The sequence below is a fragment of the Vigna angularis genome, chromosome 1 (genome assembly GCF_016808095.1).
Source record: "Vigna angularis cultivar LongXiaoDou No.4 chromosome 1, ASM1680809v1, whole genome shotgun sequence".
Classification (NCBI taxonomy): Eukaryota; Viridiplantae; Streptophyta; class Magnoliopsida; order Fabales; family Fabaceae; genus Vigna; species Vigna angularis.
Window position 1 is genome coordinate 14,864,355 of NC_068970.1, and position 24,123 is coordinate 14,888,477.

Sequence of the window (24,123 nt, forward strand, 5' to 3'; positions counted from 1 at the left end):
AATGTTGCTCCTTCATTACTTACCTCATCCACAAATAAAAAAGAAGGACATTGCAAATCCCGTTATCAAATGTCAACATAGGATACTACACGCTCAACATTTCCATTCGACACATCATATGATGATAGAGGACTATCTCCTGAAACATATATGAGGAGAACATGAAGAAGAACATTTGCAATTCAAAGATTTATATGACAAAGTCAAAGATCAAAACATGTCTCCTTGAATTTTGAATATTATAATCTTCCACAAAAAAAGAAATTTAAAGAACATGAAGATCGTGAGCACAATTGAAGAATATTTTAGAAAATTAAATAAATTTTATTTTTATTTTAATTGCAAACAATTTGTTTCTATTTTTTAAGTTATTTTTGGACCTAATGTCTTTAAGCTTTTTTTAGGATTTCTTAGGTGCCTGAAACATTTGTACTTATATATAGGGGCACCAAATACATATGTGGATACTTTCGAGTCATAATATATGCATTTGCATTTTCAAGAGATGATTATCTTGGTTTTTGGATTAGAACTCTGATTCTTATCAAAGATTAACATCTTTGTGGTGAATCTTCACTTGACTTATCAACCTGCTAGATTGTGGCGTCCTCATCTCTATCTTATTTTGCTTTCTTCTCCGATTTTTTTTATTGTGCTCCATGAGGATTCAAATTCAAAAAAAATTGTATTCTTTCCTAGACATGATCATATCATATGATCACTAGGTAATTAAAGAATAAAAGGTATATCTCAATTCACAATAATGGTTTTTTTCTTCATAATCTCAAAGGCATTTAATAAAGATTATAAGACCCAAAAACTGTCCCAATTTGAATCTCTAGATAAAAACATGATTTTGAGGAAGTGAATGGTGTTCGGTATAAAATGGAAAAGATTGCCTCAATATATTTGTTAATGACTTGATGGGAACATGTCACCCTGTAGGCTTTATCCTCTTTTTTTCTTTTTTTAGTTTTTTTTTCATTTTTTCCTTATTTTTTTAGTAAACCATATCCTCTTGTTGAAGAATCGATCTTTGTGAAAATTCAGAACAATCAAGGTTTTGAAAAAAAGATATAAAGAGTCAAATGAAATGTTAAGGAGTTTATTTTTTAACACTAGGATTATTAACATGACATTTTCTCTTCAAAACTTTGATCTTTTCTTTTTTTTTCAGCTTTTCTCTTTGCATATTTCCTTCACATTATCACCACTTTGTAACCCTTTTCTCATACATCATTTTCATATCTTCTTGATCTTGAATTAATTGGATTTCATGTTTCTTTTATCATTTGGTCTTGAATCACATTTCATTCAACTGAGAGTTTCATATTTGTTAAGAGAAAACACCAAAAGATCCCGACTGCAAATACATTAGGAGGTTTCAGAAACCCTCTTCATCATTTCTACTGTATCATTACAATATCCAAATAACGGATGAATCTCCTTAGGAGTAGAGAAAACATAAGCTCTTCCTCAGCTCGACTTAAAAGGAACGAAAGATGTTGTCCTCCTCTGACAACGGTAGCAAACTCTCCTTCCAAAAATGGCATGCATATTTCTTCAGTTTTAATTTTCTTGAAAGCTCTTTCTGTAATATGCTTTTTTTCAATATTTTCCTTTTTTAACTTCTCATTTTCTTTTTCAGTTTCTTACAATCTTTCTCTTCCTCTATCAACGCCTCCTTCAATTTCAGGATAGCCTCTAACCATGACTCTGATACCATGTTAAAAGTAGACTTTAAGTTTAATTCAACTTCACAAAATCGGCTTGTAGGGTGAGGTTTACACCCACTTATAAACTATGAAATGGTCTTATCTTTAGTCGATGTGGGACTTCCAACAACATGGATGACCAACCAGATGATAAAATTGGTAAACAGTAAAACAACTTTTCGTTCTTCTTCCATAGCAGATATTTAATGTAAGAAGAGCATTTGCTAAAATAACAATAGTTGACCTTTCTTTTTTGTGCTTATTATCTATGTTTCCTGCTTTCCAAAACTTGAATCGTCTGCTCCGAACGTTTTTACTCTTCACCAGGAGAGGTACTTGCAAAAAGCACTTCGACGCTCAAGTTAGCAGTGGTTTAGTGAATTGTTTATCACAGTTGAATATTTGAGTTCTGGTCGAACGTTTGCCTTTACCTTATATTTATAAGTCATCTCATGGATCATAAATTAGCACAAATCCAATAAAAATAAAAATAAACTTACCTTTAGATTCGGTTAGTTACTCATAAACGGCTTATTAATATCTTTAATTAGATATCTTTGATTATTTTATCATCTGCTGGACTATTGACCCAGTAATAACTTTAACACTGGTCCAATTATGGCCCAACATTGTTGATTAGTCGGATGGACCGAACGATCCTGAGTGTTAACCGTTCGGTCTATACTATATACCACACAATCTATTACCATAAAATCTATAAACTAGTCCCATATAAGAAATAAAATCATTCCATATATCACCAAAGTTAATACATTCGTATAAATCTCCTCTTTTTACTTTGTTGCCCCGGTTAACATATATTAAGTTATACTAAAATATTAAAATATACCAACTAAATTATTTAATAAATTTTATATTTGTATTAAATTAAAACTTTTTATTCCAATTTTAACAAAATACATTTTATATTTAATAAATATTTTTTTATTTTATTTTTAATAAAATATTATCATATAAAAATACATTTTTTATGTAATTATTATTATATTGTAATTTTAAAATTATAAATAATTTATTTGTATAAATTAATTAATATTTATTTACTATCATAGATAAATATAAATATAATATAGATAAAATAATTTTAGAAATTCGATTAGAGAAATGAATTGAATTGTAGAAATTGGGTTAAGGAAGATAGAAATGAATTGTATCGGATTTTGAAATTATTTGAAGGTAAATGAAGCAACAGATGTGCGGGAAGATTAAAATTTCCATCCGCGCTGATAGGTAGAGATATGCAAGGATTTATTATTGCATGAATCCGAAAAGACTTTATTATTATCCTTCACTTTTGTAAAAATAAAAACTTTATAAAGAATGTTCATGTGATTTTGATTGAAAAAAAATTTATTATTATTATAATAATACAATTTTTTTCATTTTAAAAATTAATATTTTTCCTTATAATAATTTTAATAATTATATATATTATTAATAATTATTATTTTATATTATTTTTATAACTTAGTGTATTTTCATAATCTTTAATTTTTATCAACTAAACAATTTTTTTATATGTAACATAAATCAAATACTACATTAATATTTACAAATTTTATTTTCAAATTCATTCTAATTCATATTCAAATTCACTCAAATAAACAATAAAAAATTTATTTTAAAATCTCCTAAATACTCTCCTCAAATTAACAGGCCTAAGTAATTAAGTTGTGTTTGTGTATACGATTCTGTACGTGTGTATAACATTTTGAAATTTGTGTATAACATTTTGAAATTTGGTTGAGTATTTCAGCGTTTATTTGATTTTGAAATTTCATTATGTCATTCTATAGTGTAAGGGGATTTAAAAAAAAACGGGTTTCGAATGGAACTGAATTTAAATAGGGAGAGAAAAAAAAGGAAAGTTTTGGTTTTGGAAAGCTAGAGAGAGTTGACAGAAATTGGAAAGAGGGGAGGGACCTAATTGGTTTTTGGAGAATTCAGGAAAGAAAAGAGAAAGAAGAAAAAAAGGGGGAGAAGGTTAGGATTACATCAGCTTTCAGCGACAAAGGTATTGTTTTATTGAATACTGTTCATCTTGAATGATATTGTTTAAATACTGCGTGTTTATCATTTCATCTGTCATAATTCTCTGTTTTCTTGCAAATGTGGTGCAATATCGCGATGATTTTTGTCTCTTGCTCCTTCCTGTTGATTCATCAGAAACCCATAGCAAAAACATAAGAATTACAGAGAGATAAGCCCATTATCAGAGTTCAATGACATAACTTAAACAAAAATCAAAGAATTAAACAGATTCTTAAGAGTGTGTGAACGTCACTTTATGTGATTCTTGATCTTCGTGTGTGTTTGGCTTCACCAACGTTGATCTTCGTCATCGCGTTCGCCTTCTCTGCATCGCCAATCATGGCAGCGACGAAGAAATAAAATGGAGGTAGCACTGATTCGTTGGTTGCAATGCATAACACAGAGAGAAGAGAAAACAGGGGATATACTGGAGGGATTCTCGCTCACATTTCATCTCTGGAAAAAACGCAGGATCAGGTAAACGAAAAGATAGAGGCTACTATTGAGATTACTCGAGAGATTGAATCCAGCGTCGTCAAATGCGAGGAGTTCGAGACCGATTTCGCAACTGGGGAAGCTGATTCGATCAAAATTTCTGCCCTCTTGCAATTCGACACTGTTGGGTACGTCACCGTTGATGGGAAGCTTTTACAACCCTATGTCCAGAATTTCAGGAAGAAAATAGAAGAGAAACGTCGCGCGAGAGAACAGATCACGATGACCGCGAACCGAACAGAACGGTTGTGATCGACCCGAACAGAACAGAGCGCGACAGTTGAGCAGTGCTTCCTATGAATGGTTTCATCAACGCCGATGACGGTAGTCATGAACGAAGCTGAAGTGGTGCGGTGGTGCTCGACCTGAACAGGATAGAACGCGGTGGTTGAGCTACGCGGTACAGGAAACTGTTATCGGCAACACTGCAGCCAACGAGTTTGATCGTTGAGTGGTCCGGTGCAGGAGGCGGTCGCCGGCGGCGGTGTGGCAGCGATCTAGGTGGCGCGGCGCAGACAGTGCAGTGAGGAAGTTCTAGGGTTTGTGGTAGCAAGAAGGAAGAAGCTCCTGTTATTTTAAAAAAAATTTATTCAGAATAAAAATTAAATAATACAAATAATTAATAATAATAATAATAATAATAATAATAAAAGTTAAAATAATAATATGGTTAGACATATTATTTCTTCTTCTTTTTAACCCTCTTTTTTAACCCTTTTTTTAATGTTCACCCTCCTCTCCATTTACTTATGGTTTAAGCTTGATGAGAATGGGTTACGTGTTGATATCAGGGTTCCTATTTAGTGAATCAATATTATTCGATTCATTTATTAGTAAAGTCAAAAAGTTTTGAATCTGATAAGTTAATAAATGGCTTAATACTTCTTTAGGCCCCTCGAAAGGTGAAAAATGTTCAAGTGCGTCTTAAGTTTTTTAAAAAGTTAAATATGGTTTCAACATGTGAAAAAAGTGTGCAATTAAATTCTTTTTGGTCACAACGTTAATTTTTAACGGTACAGCTGACAGTGTGGACCAAACATAATTACGTGTCTAGTTTATGTCATTACGTGGAAGTGAGGGTAAAATTTAAATTTAAAAAAAAAATATTTTGACAGAGAATAGAGCTGCTTGCTTGCGTTGAAGATGGGCCAAGCCCAAACCCCTTTTAGGGTTTCCTCCGTGAGAATGAGCAAGAGAAGGGAGGCCTTCAGGAGGTGGCAAGGTGACCAGCTGCGAGTTAAGGTGTTGGTCGTTTGGCCTCCCGAGAAGAACAAGAAGTAGGCTGGAGACACCATGTCTCCGGCGACGGTAAGCTTGGTGGTGGTTTGGGGTTTGGGTTTGGGGTCGCAATCACGGTCATGGCGCAAGGGTTTGGGGTCGCGGTCACGCAACTTACAACAGTGTGCTGGCGACGGTGGGAGCTTCACGGTTGCGGTGGAGACAGGATGTGGATGGGGGTTGGGATGGCTAGTTTAGAGTTTGTCGACTAAGTGGAAATTGGGAGACTGGGGATGTATTCTTGGGTTGAATGTACTGAATTTGAGGGATTTGTTTGTGCTTTGATCCGTTTTTTTTGTGCAGATGAAAGAAAATCTTGAGATTAGATGAAGATCACAAGTTGGTATCTTGATGTTGGGTATCTATTGGTATTGAAAGGGGTTGAGAATGAACTTGATGCATTGTGTAGGATGGGTAGGATGGGGCGTGAAGTTGAACCTAAATGGGTATGATGAAAGTCACCCATCGCGAATTCTTCAAACCTGCAAGTAAATCCTTCATCGCCAGTCTTCTATCAACATCTTCTTCAATACAGAGCAAACAGCCCCTACCCCTCAAAATATTTTTTTTAATTTAAATTTTACACGTCATTTAACCTCAGAAAACCACACATATAAAATAGACACGTAGTACTGTTCAGTCCATGTTGTCAGTTGCACCGTTAAAAAATTAACATTGTGACCAAAAAGGATTTAATTGCACACTTTTTTCACAAGTTGGGACCACATTTAACTTTTTAACGCACTTGAACATTCCCTCCTTTTCGAGGGACCAAAAGAGGTATTAAGCCTTAATAAATTAAACAAGTTAATTCACTTAGTTATAAGTTTCTTTTTTTATAAAAGAATAACATTTTTTTTAATTTAAATTTAAATAAGTGAGAAAAGGTTTAAATTAGATTTCTGATGAATCTAATATAAGATTTTATTCATAGATATCACCAAAACTCTAACAAAATTTTTAATAGTTTCATATCGATTCAAATTTATTTCTATATAAAAAAAATAGGCTATTAAATATAGATTTGTAGATTTTTCATATTGTTTACTTATTTCTAGTGCTGTCAAAACGGGTAACCCGGCCCGACCCACCACGGGTTGACCACTTAGTGAGTCAACCCAACCCGGCTCATTTATTAGCGAGCCAAAAAAATCCGAACCCGACCCGACCCACCACGGGTTGGTGGGTTAAACGGGTTGGCCCATTGGCTCACTTAATTAACTTTTTTTTCACCTTCTTCTTCTCAGATAACATGTTACTTTGATCGATCAAATTGAAACAGTAATAATTGAAACAATTGATATAAAATAAAATGAAACAAAAAAAATATATTGTTATATATATTCTAAGCTATCAAGCGTAAAATTTTGTCAATTTAATTTAGTGAGACATACAAGAAACTACATATAGACGTTAAACAAAAATATATAGCACAAGATAAAATTGTCATGCTTGTAGATAGGTCTAAAAACAAGATAAAACAAATGATATATTCCCGAATTATCCAATCTATAATATTATCCATCTATTAAATTGGAGTCCTGAATGGATAAATCCATAGTATTATGTTCTCTTGAAACATCTTCTTCTTTATCTCCATCTATAATATTATCAAATCTATAATCTTAGGGTTTTATTTGCGAAGGGGAACTTTTGGAAAGACAACAACGCGAAATGCTCTATTTCTAAGTAAAGGTTGTGCATTTTGAATAATTAATTTAATTAATTTGATTTCAATAAAAAAAATAGGATTTGAATAATTAATTTAATTTAATTAAAAAAATAGGTGGGTTGGTGAGCCAACCCGACCCACCACGGGTTCAACCCGTGTGAGCCGGGTTCTTAGTGAGCCGGGTCAAAATTGACTCGCATAAAAAATTTTGCATTTTTTTCCAACCCAACCCGGCTCAAACCCGTGGTGAGCCGGATTGGCTCACGGGTTTCAACTCATTTTGACGGCACTACTTATTTCATACTAAAATAATTTTACACTAGTCTCTTTTTCAATCTTTTGTAAAATAACTAATCCAACAAAAAATATTTACTAAAAGAATTAGGTACTTGGGTGATTCAACCCTGCTCACCAATCCGGGTGAGTCAACCCCGCTCACCAACACGAGTGAGTCAACCCTGCTCATCAACCTAAGTGAGTTAACCATGCTTACCAACCCGAGTGAGTCGAGTTCTTAGTGAACTATGTTCAAAATTGGTTCCTATCAAAATTTTAATAGCACTAACTCTATGTTCATACTTTTTATGCGATAAATCTTGATTTACATGTCATATCTCTACGTAAATCACAAATTACAAAGTTTTCATAATTTCTCGATAAATTATGATGACAACTTCTTTTACAATATTTTTATTCTTTTCCAAAAAAATTTGTTAAGCCATTTCAGTTGCAACAGATATGACAATTGGCATGACAGTTTATATCAATGTGTTTGCTGCCATCCAGACGTTATTCCATGCAATACAAAACACACCAGAATGCTATGAACAGGTTAAAAAAGATGTTTGATAAGTAGGAATACTCATCCAAATTACTACTTTTTATTCATTTTTCTGTTAAAGGATTTGCTATGTTTTTGTTATTGATCAATTCGTCTACTTGGATTGTTTAGTTATATTCAAGTCTAGTAAATAGTGGAACCATGTGTAATTGCTAATTTTCTCGGTGTGAATATTAATTGAGTGTGTTTTACCTTCAGGAATATACTTGCAGCTCAAATTAGAAGTAATACGCAGGACCTATAAACTACTTTTAAGCCTAAGAAGCGAATTCACAGTCCTCCTTTTCACTTATTCGTAAGGAACAGAATGGCTTAGAAGAACTGTATGTGAATGTAGCTTGTTGTTTCTTTCCAAGTCCGCCAAAAACACTTTAATGTGTTTAAGATATCAATTGAAAGTTCACAGTTATGCAATTAACCAGTGCATTAAGGAAAGGCAACTCTCTTCTTTTCCCTTTATCTAGATTTCTGTGTGTGCGTCGTCATTCATCAGCCAACTTGTTTGTCGCAGGTTTTCTCCAACTTCTTTCATCCTTACTTTATTTTTTAAAACCAAATGTTAATTGCTCATTTTAGAGTTCTTATAGTTCAGTTCAAATGTCCATTTTAACTGGGAGCCTTTTGGTTTTGTTTTGGAAGGAAGGACTTTCCTGGGATACCAATGAATCGATTCTGAGATATGCCTTTGAGAAACATGGTGAAATCATTGAAGGTTAAATCTAAGATCTTCTTTCACATTTTGGTTCCAATTTGGTCATACAACTATGTTGAAATTGCCCTAAATTCTTCTATTTGTACTTTTGCAGTTAGAGTAATATGTGATCATGTGACCTCGAAATCAAGAGGTTATGGATTTGTGCGGTTTGTTTCTGAAACTGTAGCTGCTACAGCTCGCAAAGAAATGAATGGCCAGGTTTTTATTTTTTTCATTTCTCCTATTTGTTTGAGATGAATTCACTCTTTTATATCACAATCTTTGAAAATATGCAGACTTATTAGCTAAAGAAGTTTGCTTCTCTGTCACCAACATTGTTATGTATGAACCTTGCTCCTTATTCTGACAGATACTGGATGACAGACGCATTCGGGTTACTTATGCACACGAAGGTTAGGGAATAAGTCCGACAAACTATTCATGGTTGCATCATATTAACTTTCTCACTTTTATACTTGAAGTCTATTTATATTCTTAGCTTTTAAGTTTAGTCATTCAATGTAGGTTTATTATTTAAGGGAATTTTAGATTGTCTCGTTTTGTTTTCATAATTTGAATGATTTGAATAGATGTTCTCGTGCTCCTTCACTTCAAATTGTTGTATATATTTTTGTCATATTTCAGAACATTAATTTTTATTAATTAATTTTTTTTTTTGTGGTTGTTAAAAAAATGGTTCGGCTCAATCATTTAGTCTTAATCTCACTTAATCCTCTGGACAACTTTTAGAGATTGTTTATTATTATAAATAGTTGGGTTAAATACGAGTTTTGCAGAGAGATTATACCACCCGTTGTGGCTTTCTTTGTGAATTTCTGGGTTATTCTTGTTTTAAGATTCTTTAGTTCTGTTGTCCCATTATTATTTGAAAACACTGTATACTCTGAGGACTTTGACATCATGGCTAAGTTCCTTAGGACAGAGGTTTTATACGCCCAAGTTAAGCTTATTTTGTGGTGGATGTAAGGGTGTTGTTTTGGAAACTAGCAGGCAACAATATTAATATAAAATCATTGAGACCATATAACTTGCATCTCAGTGCTTTTCCGGTTTGATTTGTCTTTATTTTTTTGCCATAAAATGTTACTGATGGCCAAATGATAAGTAATGTGCACTGACAGTTACAGTTGGAAACTTACATTTAGTTTCCCAGTCTATTTTCACATGCACTTAAAATGTGTTTAGCTATTCATCTAATAAGCATTATAATTGGTTACTTAAAAGTTTTTCAATGTATTTTGACCATTACACGAATTGGCAGATTCTGGAAAAAGGAATGATCATTCTCCTGTTGTCAGTGAGTGACAAACCTGTAGAACTCATAGACTGAAACTCCTTGAATTACAAATTCTAATGCAGATATTTGATAACACTTCACATTCAAACCAACATGTGTCTTGGCTTTTAGCTCTGAGAACACTTCAATTCAAACTAGCATGTGCCTTGATGACAAATCATGTGTCTAAAGATTGAATTCTTAGACTAGGTTATGAAATTGTTAGGTCAAATATATTAGATGACAAATTTAATCCATAATGCTTCTACATCCAACATAAAACAAGGTGGGAGTCATTTGATAAATTTAAGAATTAATTAAAGGTTTTTGAGTTCTTGTTTAGGTTTTATGGATTGTTTAAATTGATGTATGAATCACTTTTCATAGAGACAAGAAGAGAAGCAAGAAAAGTGTGTACATACAAAATCTTTTTGTAGATGTATCCAGGAAATGGAATAATAAGTGACTAACAAGCAGCACTAATAGACCAAATCTTTTGAATTATAAATTATAATGCAGATGTTTGATAACACTTCATTTTCAATCTAACATTCTTGTATGCATAGTTCTGGAAAAGTTCAATCCTGTTTCTAACTTTATAGGAAGAAGATATTTAGATGCTAATATTTTTATCCCTAAGGGTTCTGCATACAACATAAACACAGTAAATGATTTATAAAATGAAGAATTAGTGAAAATATTCTGAATTATAAAAAACCTATGTCACTTTTAGGTTGTGTTAATATATATGTGGCTATCAGTCTCTGTATAGAGTTTTTATTTTGTAAATATATATATCAGAGAATGATAATAGAAAAGATGCTCTAATCCCTACAGTCTGATCAATTAATGAAAGGCTATTACTGTAAACTCATACAATACAAAAATTATAACACAATCAACTCTTATAAGTCAAGAAATTAAGATATGAATTGATGCATTCAGCATTTGAAGTTGAACAAATTTGAACATTCATTGAACGAAAATATTAATCCAACATCAAATATAGAATTAACCTATACAACATCAACTGTTTACTAGACTTCAATATAATTTAAGCCATGATCGGTCAATAACGAAAACTTAGCAGATCCTTTAGCAGAAAAATCAATAAAAAATAGTAATTTGAACAAAAATTCCTACCTAAAAACATGGTTTTTAACCTGTTCATACCTATAAACAAGATATTTCGATGTTCACATTTTTATCCTTAAAGATTCTCATCCAGGATAAACGAAAGTGGATGAGTTAAAAAGATTCTGCATCCAAGATAAAAGAAAGTGGATGAGCTATGAAATGAAGAATTAGTTCAAAATATAAAAAACTTACGCCACTTTTGGATTGTGTTAGTAGATGTGTTCATCAGTCTCTATAAACAGAGATAATTATTTTCAGGATTTTAAGCTACCAAATGCGAAGGAAATAAAATCAGCTGATGAATAACCTCAAAACTTAATACATCCCAATTTAGCCATCTTCAGAAATAATTATTTATATTTAAAATTCAGTACACACTAAACAATTAGGTCCAATCCTCAAGTAAAAACAACTATTTGTAATCCAATTATACAACTTATGAACAAAGGAAAGTAGAACATGAATACATGATTTGGTATCAAACACTTCTATTGCATCAATTTAATCATTTTAATACATAGAGGCTGTGCACAATCACATTTTTTCAGTTTAAACTAAAACTAAAACCCTACTGGTTGAAATCGAGGATTAAAACATTAGATCCAATAAATACAACTAATAAGCATAAGGGACCAAGAACACAGGTCAGACATAAAATAACTTGTTTAGGAACTAGTGAACTTGGTAACGGCCTTGGTACCCTCAGAGACGGCATGTTTGGCCAATTCTCCAGGCAATACAAGTCTGACAGCAGTCTGGATTTCCCTTGAAGTGATGGTGGGCTTCTTGTTGTAGCGGGCAAGTCTAGAAGATTCCTGCGCAAGCTTCTCAAATATGTCGTTGATGAAACTGTTCATGATGCCCATAGCCTTGCTGGAGATACCAATGTCAGGGTGAACCTGCTTCAAAACCTTGAAGATGTAGATCTTGTATGTCTCCACACTCTTCTTGCTTCTCTTCTTCTTCTTATCACCGCCAGCTCCTCCCTCCTTCGGAAGCTTCTTTCCTGCCTTCGGCTTCTTCTCCGCTGGAGTCTTGTCTCCTACGGTGGACTTCTTCTCCTCTGCAGGCTTCTTCTCCGCTGGCTTCTTTTCTGCCTTTGGTGCCATATCTAGAGCAGAAGTTGGAGACCTGAAGAGAATTAGGGTTTTGAATTGAGATTCAGAAAGCTTAATGGAAAAGCTATTGAAGATGTGAATGAAGAAAGCCTTGGACGATTGTATATATAGGGAAATGTTTTGGAGTTCTGATTGGCTATAGGGCCTTGGCGCGGATAGATGAGTTGGCGTTTAGATTGTCTGTTGATGAACGGTTGAGATGTTCTTTTGGCTTCTTAGTTTTCCTTGGGCGCCTAAATTTATTCTTAGGCGGGTATTACCTTTTACAAATGAAAGGAACACAATTTTTTTAACTTCAGTATCAGAAAATCAACCTGGAGTGCATATGAAAGTTCTCCCTTTTACATTGTTCTACCTAATATTATTTGTTTTAAGAAAATTCAATCTTATCTAATAAAATAAATAAAAAATTATACAAACATAATTAAATTTTTTTATTCTTATTTAAAACTTAACAAAAATTAATAATTTTTTTATTTAATTCTTTTAAAAAATTATATTTTAAATGAATATAATTTTTTTAGTATGGTATAAATGTACAATGTGTAAACTCGAGGTGAAGATACTACATAAGAGTACATGCGCATATTGATTTGGGATTTTACTTGCATTTGTTTTTTTTTATGAATTTCGAAAGAAGGAAAGATGATAATTTATGAGATTGTGTTATTTTTCACTTTTCGTAGATGTGTTCGGATTTAAGGGTATGAAAGTGTAAACCACTTATGACCTCAAACAAAAGTCAAAATGGTAAGAAAAGCAATGACGTTAAATTTTGTCTGAGGTGGCTATTGGTGTGTTACTTTCTACAAAAACTCTCACTCTCCACAAACAATGAAAGAGTGTCACATCAGTAGCCTTGTCACGACATCACCATCTTCCCTCATGAGTGAAACCTAGCTACTGTCACTGTCACGCCGCCACCTTCAACGCACCATCCACCACGAGCACACCGCTTTCGCGCAACCAAGTCGCGATTCACACATCTTCCATGGCCATCTCAGAGAATGAGTAGGCAACCCAATCATATCGTCGATGCCATGTTCGTCTTCCTTCATCAACCTGAAACACATAAAATGTTCACAAAATGCAGAAATTGTGAAACCCTCGCGCGAATGCTATGGACTACCTGACGCATCCATCAACAAATGGTGTCTTCTCCTGCGCGCTTCTGAACCCGGTAAATAGAGGAAATCACAAGTGCGATTTAGCCATTCTTCACGCGCCCTTCAGCGTCGCAGTACCTAGTCCCAATTCGTTTTTTCCATTCGAAAGCCCCAAATCAGAATCGCGATACGTGCAAAACCCTAATTCGTTCGTCAAACTTCTCCCATCTACACCACGAGTTCAAATAACCTGTAGGAAAACCAAGAACAACAGAACAAGACCACGATAATTATCTTTCTCACACCTGCATAAATTGGGGATTCTTCCATAAACTGGGGGAAACCCAGGGAGAGGACTGGGCTCAGCTGGAAGAGAACCCATTTCTGCATTATTTGTAGGTCGTCGCGACCCAGTTTGGTGAGGGCGGGTTGGCGGCAAAGAGGGACCGGCCGAGGAAGTTAAACGTGGCTTGATAGTTGGTGACAGAGAATAAAAAGAAGAGGAGGTGGTGGTGGTTGTGGAGAGAGTGAGAGTTTCTAAGTGTACAACGTGACACACCGTTAGCCACCTTAGATAGAATTTAACGTCGTTGCTTTTGGAGGACTAAAAATTGTTTCTTTAGGGAGGAGGGATGAACCCCAAAAATGCTTTATACTTGAGGGACTAAAAACATATTTAACCCAACACTTTTTTATCAAAACGAAGTAATCGATTCCAAAACAGAAAGAATCAATTCCAAGTATGTGATGTAGGTTACAGGCTAGCTTATAAGTGTGATCATTACTTACTTTTCACACTTATTAGAACATTTTCTTGTCCTTAATTCATGTGTTTTGTGTTTAAATTAAATGGAGAAATTACAAAAGTATATATTAGGGTTATAGAATTAGATAGTCATTCATTTTAACAGATGTGCAAGTGAGAAAAGACCTTTTAATGGAGGTGGAGCCTGTTGGAATAGTGGATTGTTAAACGAAAGAATTTAAAGAAAAGACCATTAGTTCAATAAAGGATGTCTTATATAAAAGAACAAGTGACTCTACGTGGGAGTTAGAGAGGGATATGAGGATGTTACACCCATGTTTGTTATCTCATAAGTCTAACTTTCGATGTTGAAAATTTTTATTGTTAAGGAGAATGTGAGAGCGTAAAAATTAGAGAAATACAATTCATAACATGTTTAAATGACGATACTCTATTATTTTAATACTAAAAGGCTAAAATATAAATAGAATTTCTGTTAATCAGTATCATTACTTAAAACACATAACCTCTCTATAAAACTTGTTTTTCGAGGATCTTCTACCCTCTTTCTTAGAGTTCTAACTGTTGGATCATCTGTTTGAAGATCAAAATGTGTCTAAGTGATCAATGCAACAAGGTCTTCATTCATATCCAATCAATTATTGTAAAAGAGTAAGTTAATGTATGCTTTTTTTCCTCTGTCTTCCATGTTTTATGATGCATGTGACCTTAGCTTTGTAACATGTATCATCTACATCTTCCATTAGATTATTTTTTTTATCAGTGGTTCTAACAACGCACCTTGGTCATGATTTTGTGAATTGTAGGAGCATATAAAGTTTTTGATATGTGAGGAATGTTTTGAGTTCCTTGGGGTTGTTTGAACTTCTAACCGGTAAGGGAAGCCAAATACCTTGTTTATACAATTTTAGTAGCTTGATAACATGACTATATATGTGGTAATTGCATGAAATAATTAGTGAGATCTGTTTTGAATTCCATGACAATGGATGGTATGCCATATTAAAATTGGTGATTTAGTACTATGAATTCTTGTTGTAGAAAACTTGTTGAATCGTGCCGCAACCGGGATCGCGACGAAGATGAAGACACTATTTTAAATGAAATAAAAGAATTTATAAATTAGAGTTTGGGAGTCGTCACCATAGTTTATTCTAGAAAACTATGGAAAACCCATAAAATGTTAAGGCATGGTCTCCAAATCAAGATTTTGAGTCCAAGAGTCAGTTACGTATATGAAAGGTATTAACATTCTACAACGTCTGTCCAGAGGGTTTTTAAAATTTGATATATAAAGTTGATGTGGTTTTCAAAATGTCATTTCTTTTCAAAAATAACAGTGTAAGATAACATTAAAGAAACAAAAATATTTTCTATTTTTTATGAAGCCTGACAAGGATTGACTTTGTTCATATGTATTATCATGGGAGAAATCAAGAAGTAGTACCTTTAATTAAATGTATAAAGTTAATGTAGTTTTCGAAATGTCATTTCTTTTCAAAAATAACTAGAGAAAAGAGAAACAAAAATATTTTTTATTTTTTATAAAGCCTAACAATGATTGACCTTACTCCTCCGTATTCTCATGTGAGAAATCTGGGGTACTTAGTTCTTTTAAAATTCTTCATTGAAAATGATTTTTTAGAAAAGGATTTGGATTTTAGGGAAGTTAACCTGACAAGGACTAGACTTGCTTATATGTATCTCCACTCATGATGGAGAATAAATAATAACATAGTTTTAACTTACTTTTTTCATTTGACATTTTTATTTTTAGGGATTTATGAAATATCTAATTAAAAAGAGTGGGTGAAGAAATTAGGTAAAATAAAATATAATTAGAAAAAGTTAGTCTAGAAAATAAGTCAAATAATTAATATAAAAAATGGATGCATAAATTAAATGAAGAAAGTGAATGAAAGAAATAGTAAAAAATAATAATGGAAAAATTAGGTGAAGAAAATAAGTGAGCTCTTTGTTTGCTTGGCACTAAGCGGTATCGAGTGGTGCTAAGCACCATTTCTCTACTCCAGATCTAGACCTCTTTTCTCTTAATTCGTTAGGTGTGACCTGCTTAATGGGCACTAGTTCTAGTTTGGACATCTGTTTTAAGGTTTCTACTAATTTTTCTTTGTTTTCTAGTTTTGATTGGTTTGTAATGATTTATAGAAATTTAATATATATTTGTGTGACATTATATATGTTATAGTTTATAAATATGGTGATACTAGTGATGTTATTTCAAGTATGATATAGAAGTGAGGATGAGATATTGTTATTGGTATGGTATCCATGTGTGGCGTAATTCCATGGGTCTCTTCGTGAGATTCTATGGTGGCATTCACTAGTGTATGTATTGATGTATGAATTATGTTTTGGGGGATATCGTGACACTCCAATAACCGTCTAATCTCAAGTAGAGATAATAGGTTATGTGGTGAGGAGTAGCAAGATGTCCTAGTCTATGGTCTAATTCATTGATTGTATGTGATAGACGAACTAACCTTGTGTGGTAGCTTGGATGAGCAAGTTGTTTCACCATTATAAGTGCAAAACACGTGAGAGTCCAACATCAAGGATGATCAAGTCTAGAGTCTACGTGTATGTTTATATTTTGTTTGATTTGGAAGTTTAATTGTTATATTATAAATCTAAATTGCATGTTTTTTTAAGCTTACCTTTCTGTTTGTTTGTATGTTTGCTTGTATTTTTATTTTTCAATTATCACCTTATTGGTGTGAGTAGAGGATGATATTTCAGTGGAACGGTGTTGGGCGATGAAGGGACTGATTTATAGACAATAGAATTAGCTTCTTTGTATAGTTGGAGTTTTATAAGACTATCTTAAAACAGTTAGACTATTAATAAACACTCTCAATGTTAGAAATTCATTGTATATAAGGGTAGGTGTTATGGTTAAAATCGAATAACTAAAGTAATATTTTATATGTTTACTTATTGAAGCGTGTGGGGAGCTGAGTCATGTGGTTAACTCGATGGAGCTTGAGGTTAACTTGGTATGACATATGGTTAACTTGGTGGAGCATGATGTGATTAATTAACCAATCAACTCAATTGGAAGTCATGCACCCCTTGGAAGCTTTTAAATGGAAGTTGTGCACCCTCTGACAACTTCCAAGTTGAAGTTGTTAACCCTAGTGACTTTCAATTTTGACAATTTGTATAGGAAAGTCGTGCGTGGGTGTACGACTTCTCAATTTAAAGTCGACCCACTCTAGAAATGACAACGGGTCGGTCGGACACGGATATTGTCTTCCTGCTATTCGATTCACAACAAAAAAATTCATCTATTATTCGTTAGATACTCATTTAAAAATATCCACAAATATTTTAAATTTCGTGGATATTCGTTGATACTTGCGAATATTTAAAATATATATATATATATATATATATTTATAATTTTTTAAAATAAAATATAAACAAAATTACAAAAATTAAAATAAAATACAATATAAATTAAATTAAATTTAAATTAAGTATAAAATTTAAATTAATTTTAATTTTAATTAAATTTAACTTGATAAAATATAATTTTAATTAAATTAAATTTAATAAAATATAACTTTTTTTATTTTAATTTTTTATAAACAATGGATATATGTAATTACATATTATATGATATTACATTTGATCTATTTATAAATAAATATTAAAATATTCAATAAAGGGTGTTCGTTTCCACGTATTTACTATTATAAAAAAATGAATTGTAGGTGATTATATGTTCGTATTTGATGATTCACGAACGATGATTTGCAGGATAGGTAGTTATCGAGAAAAGATTTGCGAATGAAATCTATGGATGTCAAGCACTTTTACAAAAATGTCAATATATCATTTCATATTGCAGGTGTATGCAACTGCTGGTTTTATGGGTTGGGGCAACAGATTCCATGGTTTGGTGAACAAATTCTTTGGTGCATATTTTACGTATCTGCATGGTGCATTTTTTTTTTTAAAGTTGTGTTGTGGTTCATTAACATTTTTTTCTTTTTTCTTTAAATTTAATTTAAACTAATTAAATATTTATTTTATAATATATATATAATAAAAGTAATAATATTATTAATAAAATAAATAATAATAACAATAATATATTGCTCTTAAATATATTTTATATTATTACTATGAAGAACAATTTAGTAATCTTTATTTTTTATCTATCAAAACATTTTTTTTATCTCAGTGAAATCCTATACGAACTTTCATCAACTTTACTTACAATATTACTTTCAATCACCTTAAGAAAACAATTGAAATTCATTCACTCCTACTCCTTCAAATTCACTCAGAGTCTAATTATCGATAAGTAATAAATATTTATATATATCAAATATCTACACACATATTTTATCACGTAATTCACGAACACGTATATCAATTTATCTATTGTTTCAAAATTTGTCTGTCATTTTTAATGTCAGATTTGCTTTTGATAAAAAAACCTGACAAAGTAGTTGAAATTGTGACTGACCAGAGCGTACTAGGATGGTGAATATAGGAAAAGGTTTTGACCTTCTTATTGGTTACTGAACTTTAGCGTGGATTGATGAGCTGGCATTTTGAAGAATATGTTGATCAACGGTAAAGATGTTCTTTTCGCATTTGTTTTCCTTTGGCGCCTAAAGTTATATATTCTTGCGGGCTAGTACCTCACATGATTGAGAAAACCAGGACAATTTTACAAAGGAAAGGAAACGAAACACGTCCATTTCAGAAAACAAACAATAGCATATCAAATTTATCTTTTTAATCTGTATTATTTGTTGTAAGAAAATTCATTCCTATCTAATAAAATAATACATAACAAATCAAATAATTCATTTTCTTTCAATATTACTTATTCTTGAATTGTTTCCACCGTAAAATTGTTATGCCCTTAACAATTTTTATTTCCAAGTAAAATAATATATTATATGATTTTTATACTCTCCCCTCATTATTTTATATTAACAATGATAGAGTTAATTAGTTTTCTTTTTCAAATTAACTGTTAGGAATTTCTTATTTTGATTTTAAAAGATAATATTAAATTATTTTAATTTTGGAAAAAATATTAATTTCTAATTCCATAGTCAACATCTAAAAAGTATAACTCTCGTAATACTTGTTATATTATCTTCTATTTTTTTCCATACGTATTTAAAAGTTTTTCTAAATTTGTTCATCTATTTAAATTTTCATTTTGCTCACAAGTTTTCAGAAAAGATTATCTCATTAATACATCAATATGACAAAATATTATATAAATATGTTATAAATGTAAAAAAATACTCAAGATAAAATTTTGTAAAAACTGACTTTAATTTCCTACAAGTCAATTTATGATGATTTCAACGCGAATTATTTTACCATTTCGTATATCAATCCAATGGAGTTTACCTAGTAGCGAGTTCTAAAATAAAATTAATCCTATCACTACTGCTTTCATTATTTCAAGGTATGTATTATAGAAGAAGACGAATTTGATTATGGTATTTTCTTGGGGTCAGGTGATATTCAACAAAATAAGGGTGCTCATTTGCAAAATGACCCATTGTTCAAATTACCAAGTGTGTAATGTTCAAATTACCCTTGTTCTTTTTCACATACAATTACCCTCATTGTAGAGATTTCCTATTATTAGAATCGATTCTCAATTCGTTATATGTATACAACAGAATCAATGGTATTTTTTTTTGTATTTATTGTTTTGAATCAATATTATTTTTTTGTTGTTGACAATATACATATAATAAGGTTAATTATATATATATATATATATATATATATATATTCATTTACAAGTAAGGAAATATACATAGAAACAACTCTAAATAAACTCACTTATTACATCAGTAATAGTTTAAAGGAGATTATTCTATATTAGTTCACTTCATAATTGATGTAGGATTTCCTAATGCAATAATGAACAATTTATCGAATTTTGACTTGTCATAAGAGATATAAATACTAGTTATGATACTAACCAGTATTAAACAACATATAAAATGTAAATAATGACTAATGTTAAGAGTCGTTTTTCTAATAGTGTTTGTAAAACCATTGTCATCATAAAAATATAATATTTGAAAGATGGGAGGATGATAAATTAGATAATATATATTTTGAAACAAAAATAATTTAATAACGGAAACAATTCATGGTTCTAAATTTTATTCTATATTTTTATTAGATAGGAGTGGATTTTCTTAAAAGAAATGTTTTTTTTTTCTTAAAAGAAAATGTATTTTCATAGATGAAACTTAAAAGGACAACATAAGTTTCCATTGTAAAACTTTGCTTTCAACTCAATCATAAAAGAAAACAGTGGGACAAGAATATGTTTAGGCACCAAAGGAAACTAAAAAGGGAAACCAACATCTCAGCCGTTGATCAACACTTTCATAAAAACGCCAGCTCATCGATCCGCGAAGAACCCCATTACCCAATAAGAAGACAAAACTTTCCCTTATATTTACATTTCTCTTAAACTCTGATATTCTCAACTTCATCTGCTCTCACACTAAGCTTCTGAAATCCCAAATCTAAACCCTAATTTACTTCTGAGCTCAAAGTTCTGTCCTAGATATGGCACCAAAGGCAGATAAGAAGCCAGCGGAGAAGAAGCCGGCGGAGGAGAAGAAGTCCACAGTAGCAGACAAGGCTCCGGCTGAGAAGAAGCCCAAGGCAGGGAAGAAGCTTCCGAAGGAAGGAGGAGCTGGTGATAAGAAGAAGAGACACAAGAAGAGTGTGGAGACATACAAGATCTACATCTTCAAGGTTTTGAAGCAGGTTCACCCTGACATTGGTATTTCCAGTAAGGCTATGGGCATCATGAACAGTTTCATCAATGACATTTTCGAGAAGCTTGCCCAAGAATCTTCTAGACTTGCCCGCTACAACAAGAAACCCACCATTACATCAAGGGAAATCCAGACTGCTGTCAGGCTTGTGCTACCAGGAGAATTGGCCAAACATGCTGTCTCTGAGGGTACAAAGGCTGTTACAAAGTTCACCAGTTCTTAAACAAATTATCTGATTCCTGATCTGTGCTCTTGGTCCTCTATGCTTGTTAGTTGTATCTAGTGGATCTGAAGTTCTGTTCCTAGTTTTGAATAATTAGATTCTAGGATTTAATTTGCATTGAAGAAACTGGATTGTGCATATCTTTTATCTATTGAAATGATTAAATTGATCCTGTAGAAGAAGTGTTTCAAAATCAACTCCTTTCTACATGCTCTGCAGTTTCTTCTAACTTGGTTGGGAAGAGTTTTATGATGAAATAGTTGTTTATGAACTTCATTTTATTTTTATAAACTAATTTTATCTATCCAAATTATTTTTAATTTCAATATATGTAGTGTCTAAAAGAAATTAAGCAATATTTAAATATTACAGGATATAATATTTTCTTTTATAGGGCACAATCTAAGACTGGAAGTCTTTCTACATTATAGATTAATTTTACACATTTTTCTTATACATGATAGATCAATTTTATACATATATAGAGTTTAACATTTTAGTTCATATACTTCTAATAAGTGGTATTAAGTGAGGAGATACTTCAAAAAGAGAAGTATGTTTCTGTTATGAAGGGATATACTTCAAAAGTAAGGTGACAAAAAAAATCTAGAATAATTTGTTTGTCATGTGTCTACAAAAGAGATGTAGGCTTTTCTTTCGCATGCACAACATAATGCTTTGATTTTCCTGTGTTTTTTTCTAAAAGGTTTTCGGTTTTGCTTTCAAATCGATCTTTTAATGCAAGATTTATAGTTCTTCTTCTGACATTTAACATTAGATTTGTGTTTTTTTTTTCATTCGTCTCTGCCTTTGTCGTCTCTTCCTCTCTAAAAAGTATTTCTTTTTTATCTGAAAATTTTGACCGATTAATATTACATTTGTAGTTTTTGCTCTCCAATGTAAAACCAGTGAGGATAAGATTTATTCCATTCAATCATTCAATGTTTTATGTAAAGGTGGTTCTTATAAAACAACTAATCACATTAATAAAAAACCTTTCAATTTGAAACGAAAGCTGTTTCAATTGGATGTAACTTAATTCACAAAACTAAACATAAATACATTCCTTTTTCTACCATCAATGTTCTTCGGTTAGATACTAACTATTTAGTTGACAAGTATAACTATTATCTTTAACATTAAGTTTACGTTAAATGTAATTGATAATATATACTATTAAATGTGTAATTGTTTACTATTAGATATAATTGGAATTAAAAGAGAACTTTAAAAGATTGGTAAGAAATGAAGATGAATGTCATTTCCATATAAGCTGATGGGTACGATGATTGTTATAATTTCTTATTTGTTTTAATATGTTTTGTTATTACAAATTTGTTATTGTAAATTCCTAACCAATCCCATTTTTTAGAATAGTTTATAGAGTGTAATGTACTTTGTTCGATGATTATTTTTTGTAAAATGCATTTCTTTCATTTGCAGAGAATTATCATGTTATTGTTGTACATTATTGCAAAATAAAGCGTTTTCAAGGTGTTACGACAAAATTAACTAAGCTATACTAAATTATCAATTAAATATACTATATTGTTCCAAAAATATTGAATTGTTTATATTAAAAACTCAATTATACTATTTTATAAGTTTTAAAAAATTGAATATTTAAAGGTATAATTGAGTTAACTACTTATTAACTTAAATATACTTCACTTTATACTTTTTATTTGTTTGAGTGTCTTTAAAGTTGCAATTCACTTTAACTCTTGTTGACTCAAACAAATTTTGGTCGGATCTGACTTAATCAAATTTGATCGATTTTACCTTGCTTGAATTTGGTCGGGACGAACTAGACTAAGTATTGGTCGAGATAGACACGATCGATTATCAGCGAGGGACAACTCGGTCAAATTAAGTCAAATTTAGCCCAGGTCCAAATCAATCAAGTTTCAATTGTAGTCGTCATGGCAGAATTTGGTTAATTTTTGACCAGGGCTGAGTAGGCCGAATTTTAGAGACTTACTCGACTAAGTTTCGGCTGTGGCCACCCTGACCAATTTCGACTGATTTTCGGCAAGAGCTAACTTGGTCGAATTCAGTCGAATTTCAGTTGGGACCAACTCGATCGAGTTTTGATTGTGACAGTCTCGATCGATTTTTGACTGTGGTCGTTCAGGCCGAGTTAGTATGATTTTCGATCGGGGCCGACTAGGTTGAATTTTAGTATGGACTGACTCAATCGTGTTTCAACCATTGACGTCCCGACTGAAATTCATCGAATTTCGAGTCAAATCCATCTCAAAATTTTGCTAAATCTGGCCCATCAACCTTTAGCCTGACATGATTTGTCTCAACCTTTGACTCATCTTGAATTTTGGCCTAGATCTCGACCTTTGATCCTGCTCAACCTTTTTTGATCTTGGGTTTAGCCTGACTCATCTTAACCATTGGTCTATCCTATCTCGAACTTGGGTTAGGTTGACGCGTCTTGACTTTCGATCCAACCCAATCTATCTCGACCTGTAACTTATTTCGGCCTGTTGCAAAGTCATGTCTAAACAGAAAATAAATTTCAATGAAGTATAGTTTAGTAAAAAAATAAATAATTCAATTTAATTAGTGTGAAATAATTTTTAATTCAGACAAATCCTTGAAGGTTTTAAAGTTTTGGTCATCCCTATTTACTTTGCCCAATATACATATGTGCTATTGATCTGACTCAGTGGATAAGGAAGAAGTGGGGGCATTTAGAAAGCCAGGAGGAAGAGGGCCAGGCATTCAAAAGGATGGAGGTCAAGGAAGAGGTTATGGTGGAGGAAGACGTGACGAAAAATTACATGCAGATGATCTGGAGAAATATCATGCAGAGGCAATGCATTTAAACTGAAGGAATTGGCCATGTTTCTTGCTAAACATCTATGGTTATTCGGGGCTTGGTGATGGAACACTGTATTTTGCTTGC

The 24,123-nt window shown here is 32.1% G+C and overlaps 3 protein-coding genes across 3 annotated transcripts; 2 read left to right on the top strand and 1 right to left on the bottom strand.

The window, feature by feature from the left end:
• Positions 1-3,543: 3,543 nt before the first annotated feature.
• Positions 3,544-15,056, top strand: LOC108337828 (glycine-rich RNA-binding protein 4, mitochondrial-like). Its single transcript, XM_017574430.2, has 6 exons — positions 3,544-3,750; positions 8,252-8,564; positions 8,697-8,765; positions 8,860-8,966; positions 9,118-9,160; positions 14,978-15,056. Exons 2-6 carry the CDS (start codon positions 8,462-8,464, stop codon positions 15,001-15,003), a joined length of 348 nt encoding a protein of 115 aa, XP_017429919.2. The 5' UTR covers positions 3,544-3,750; positions 8,252-8,461; the 3' UTR covers positions 15,004-15,056.
• On the bottom strand, positions 11,653-12,376 carry LOC108333140 (probable histone H2B.1). Its single transcript, XM_017568489.2, has one exon. The coding sequence runs from the start codon at positions 12,288-12,290 to the stop codon at positions 11,847-11,849; it is 444 nt and encodes a 147-aa protein (XP_017423978.1). The 5' UTR covers positions 12,291-12,376; the 3' UTR covers positions 11,653-11,846.
• A 5,608-nt stretch (positions 15,057-20,664) lies between the features above and the next one.
• On the top strand, positions 20,665-21,390 carry LOC108335274 (probable histone H2B.1). Its single transcript, XM_017571256.2, has one exon. It carries the CDS (start codon positions 20,766-20,768, stop codon positions 21,201-21,203), a length of 438 nt encoding a protein of 145 aa, XP_017426745.1. The 5' UTR covers positions 20,665-20,765; the 3' UTR covers positions 21,204-21,390.
• Positions 21,391-24,123: the final 2,733 nt, after the last annotated feature.

Excerpts from the sequence above, each read along its gene's own strand:
- LOC108333140 (XM_017568489.2), bottom strand. The coding sequence starts at position 12,290 with ATGGCACCAAAGGCAGAAAAGAAGCCAGCGGAGAAGAAGCCTGCAGAG.
- LOC108335274 (XM_017571256.2), top strand. The coding sequence starts at position 20,766 with ATGGCACCAAAGGCAGATAAGAAGCCAGCGGAGAAGAAGCCGGCGGAG.
- LOC108337828 (XM_017574430.2), top strand. The coding sequence starts at position 8,462 with ATGCAATTAACCAGTGCATTAAGGAAAGGCAACTCTCTTCTTTTCCCT. Across the intron at positions 8,967-9,117 it reads GCAAAGAAATGAATGGCCAG|ATACTGGATGACAGACGCAT; the intron begins GTTTTTATTTTT and ends TTATTCTGACAG. Across the intron at positions 9,161-14,977 it reads GGTTACTTATGCACACGAAG|GAGCATATAAAGTTTTTGAT; the intron begins GTTAGGGAATAA and ends TGTGAATTGTAG.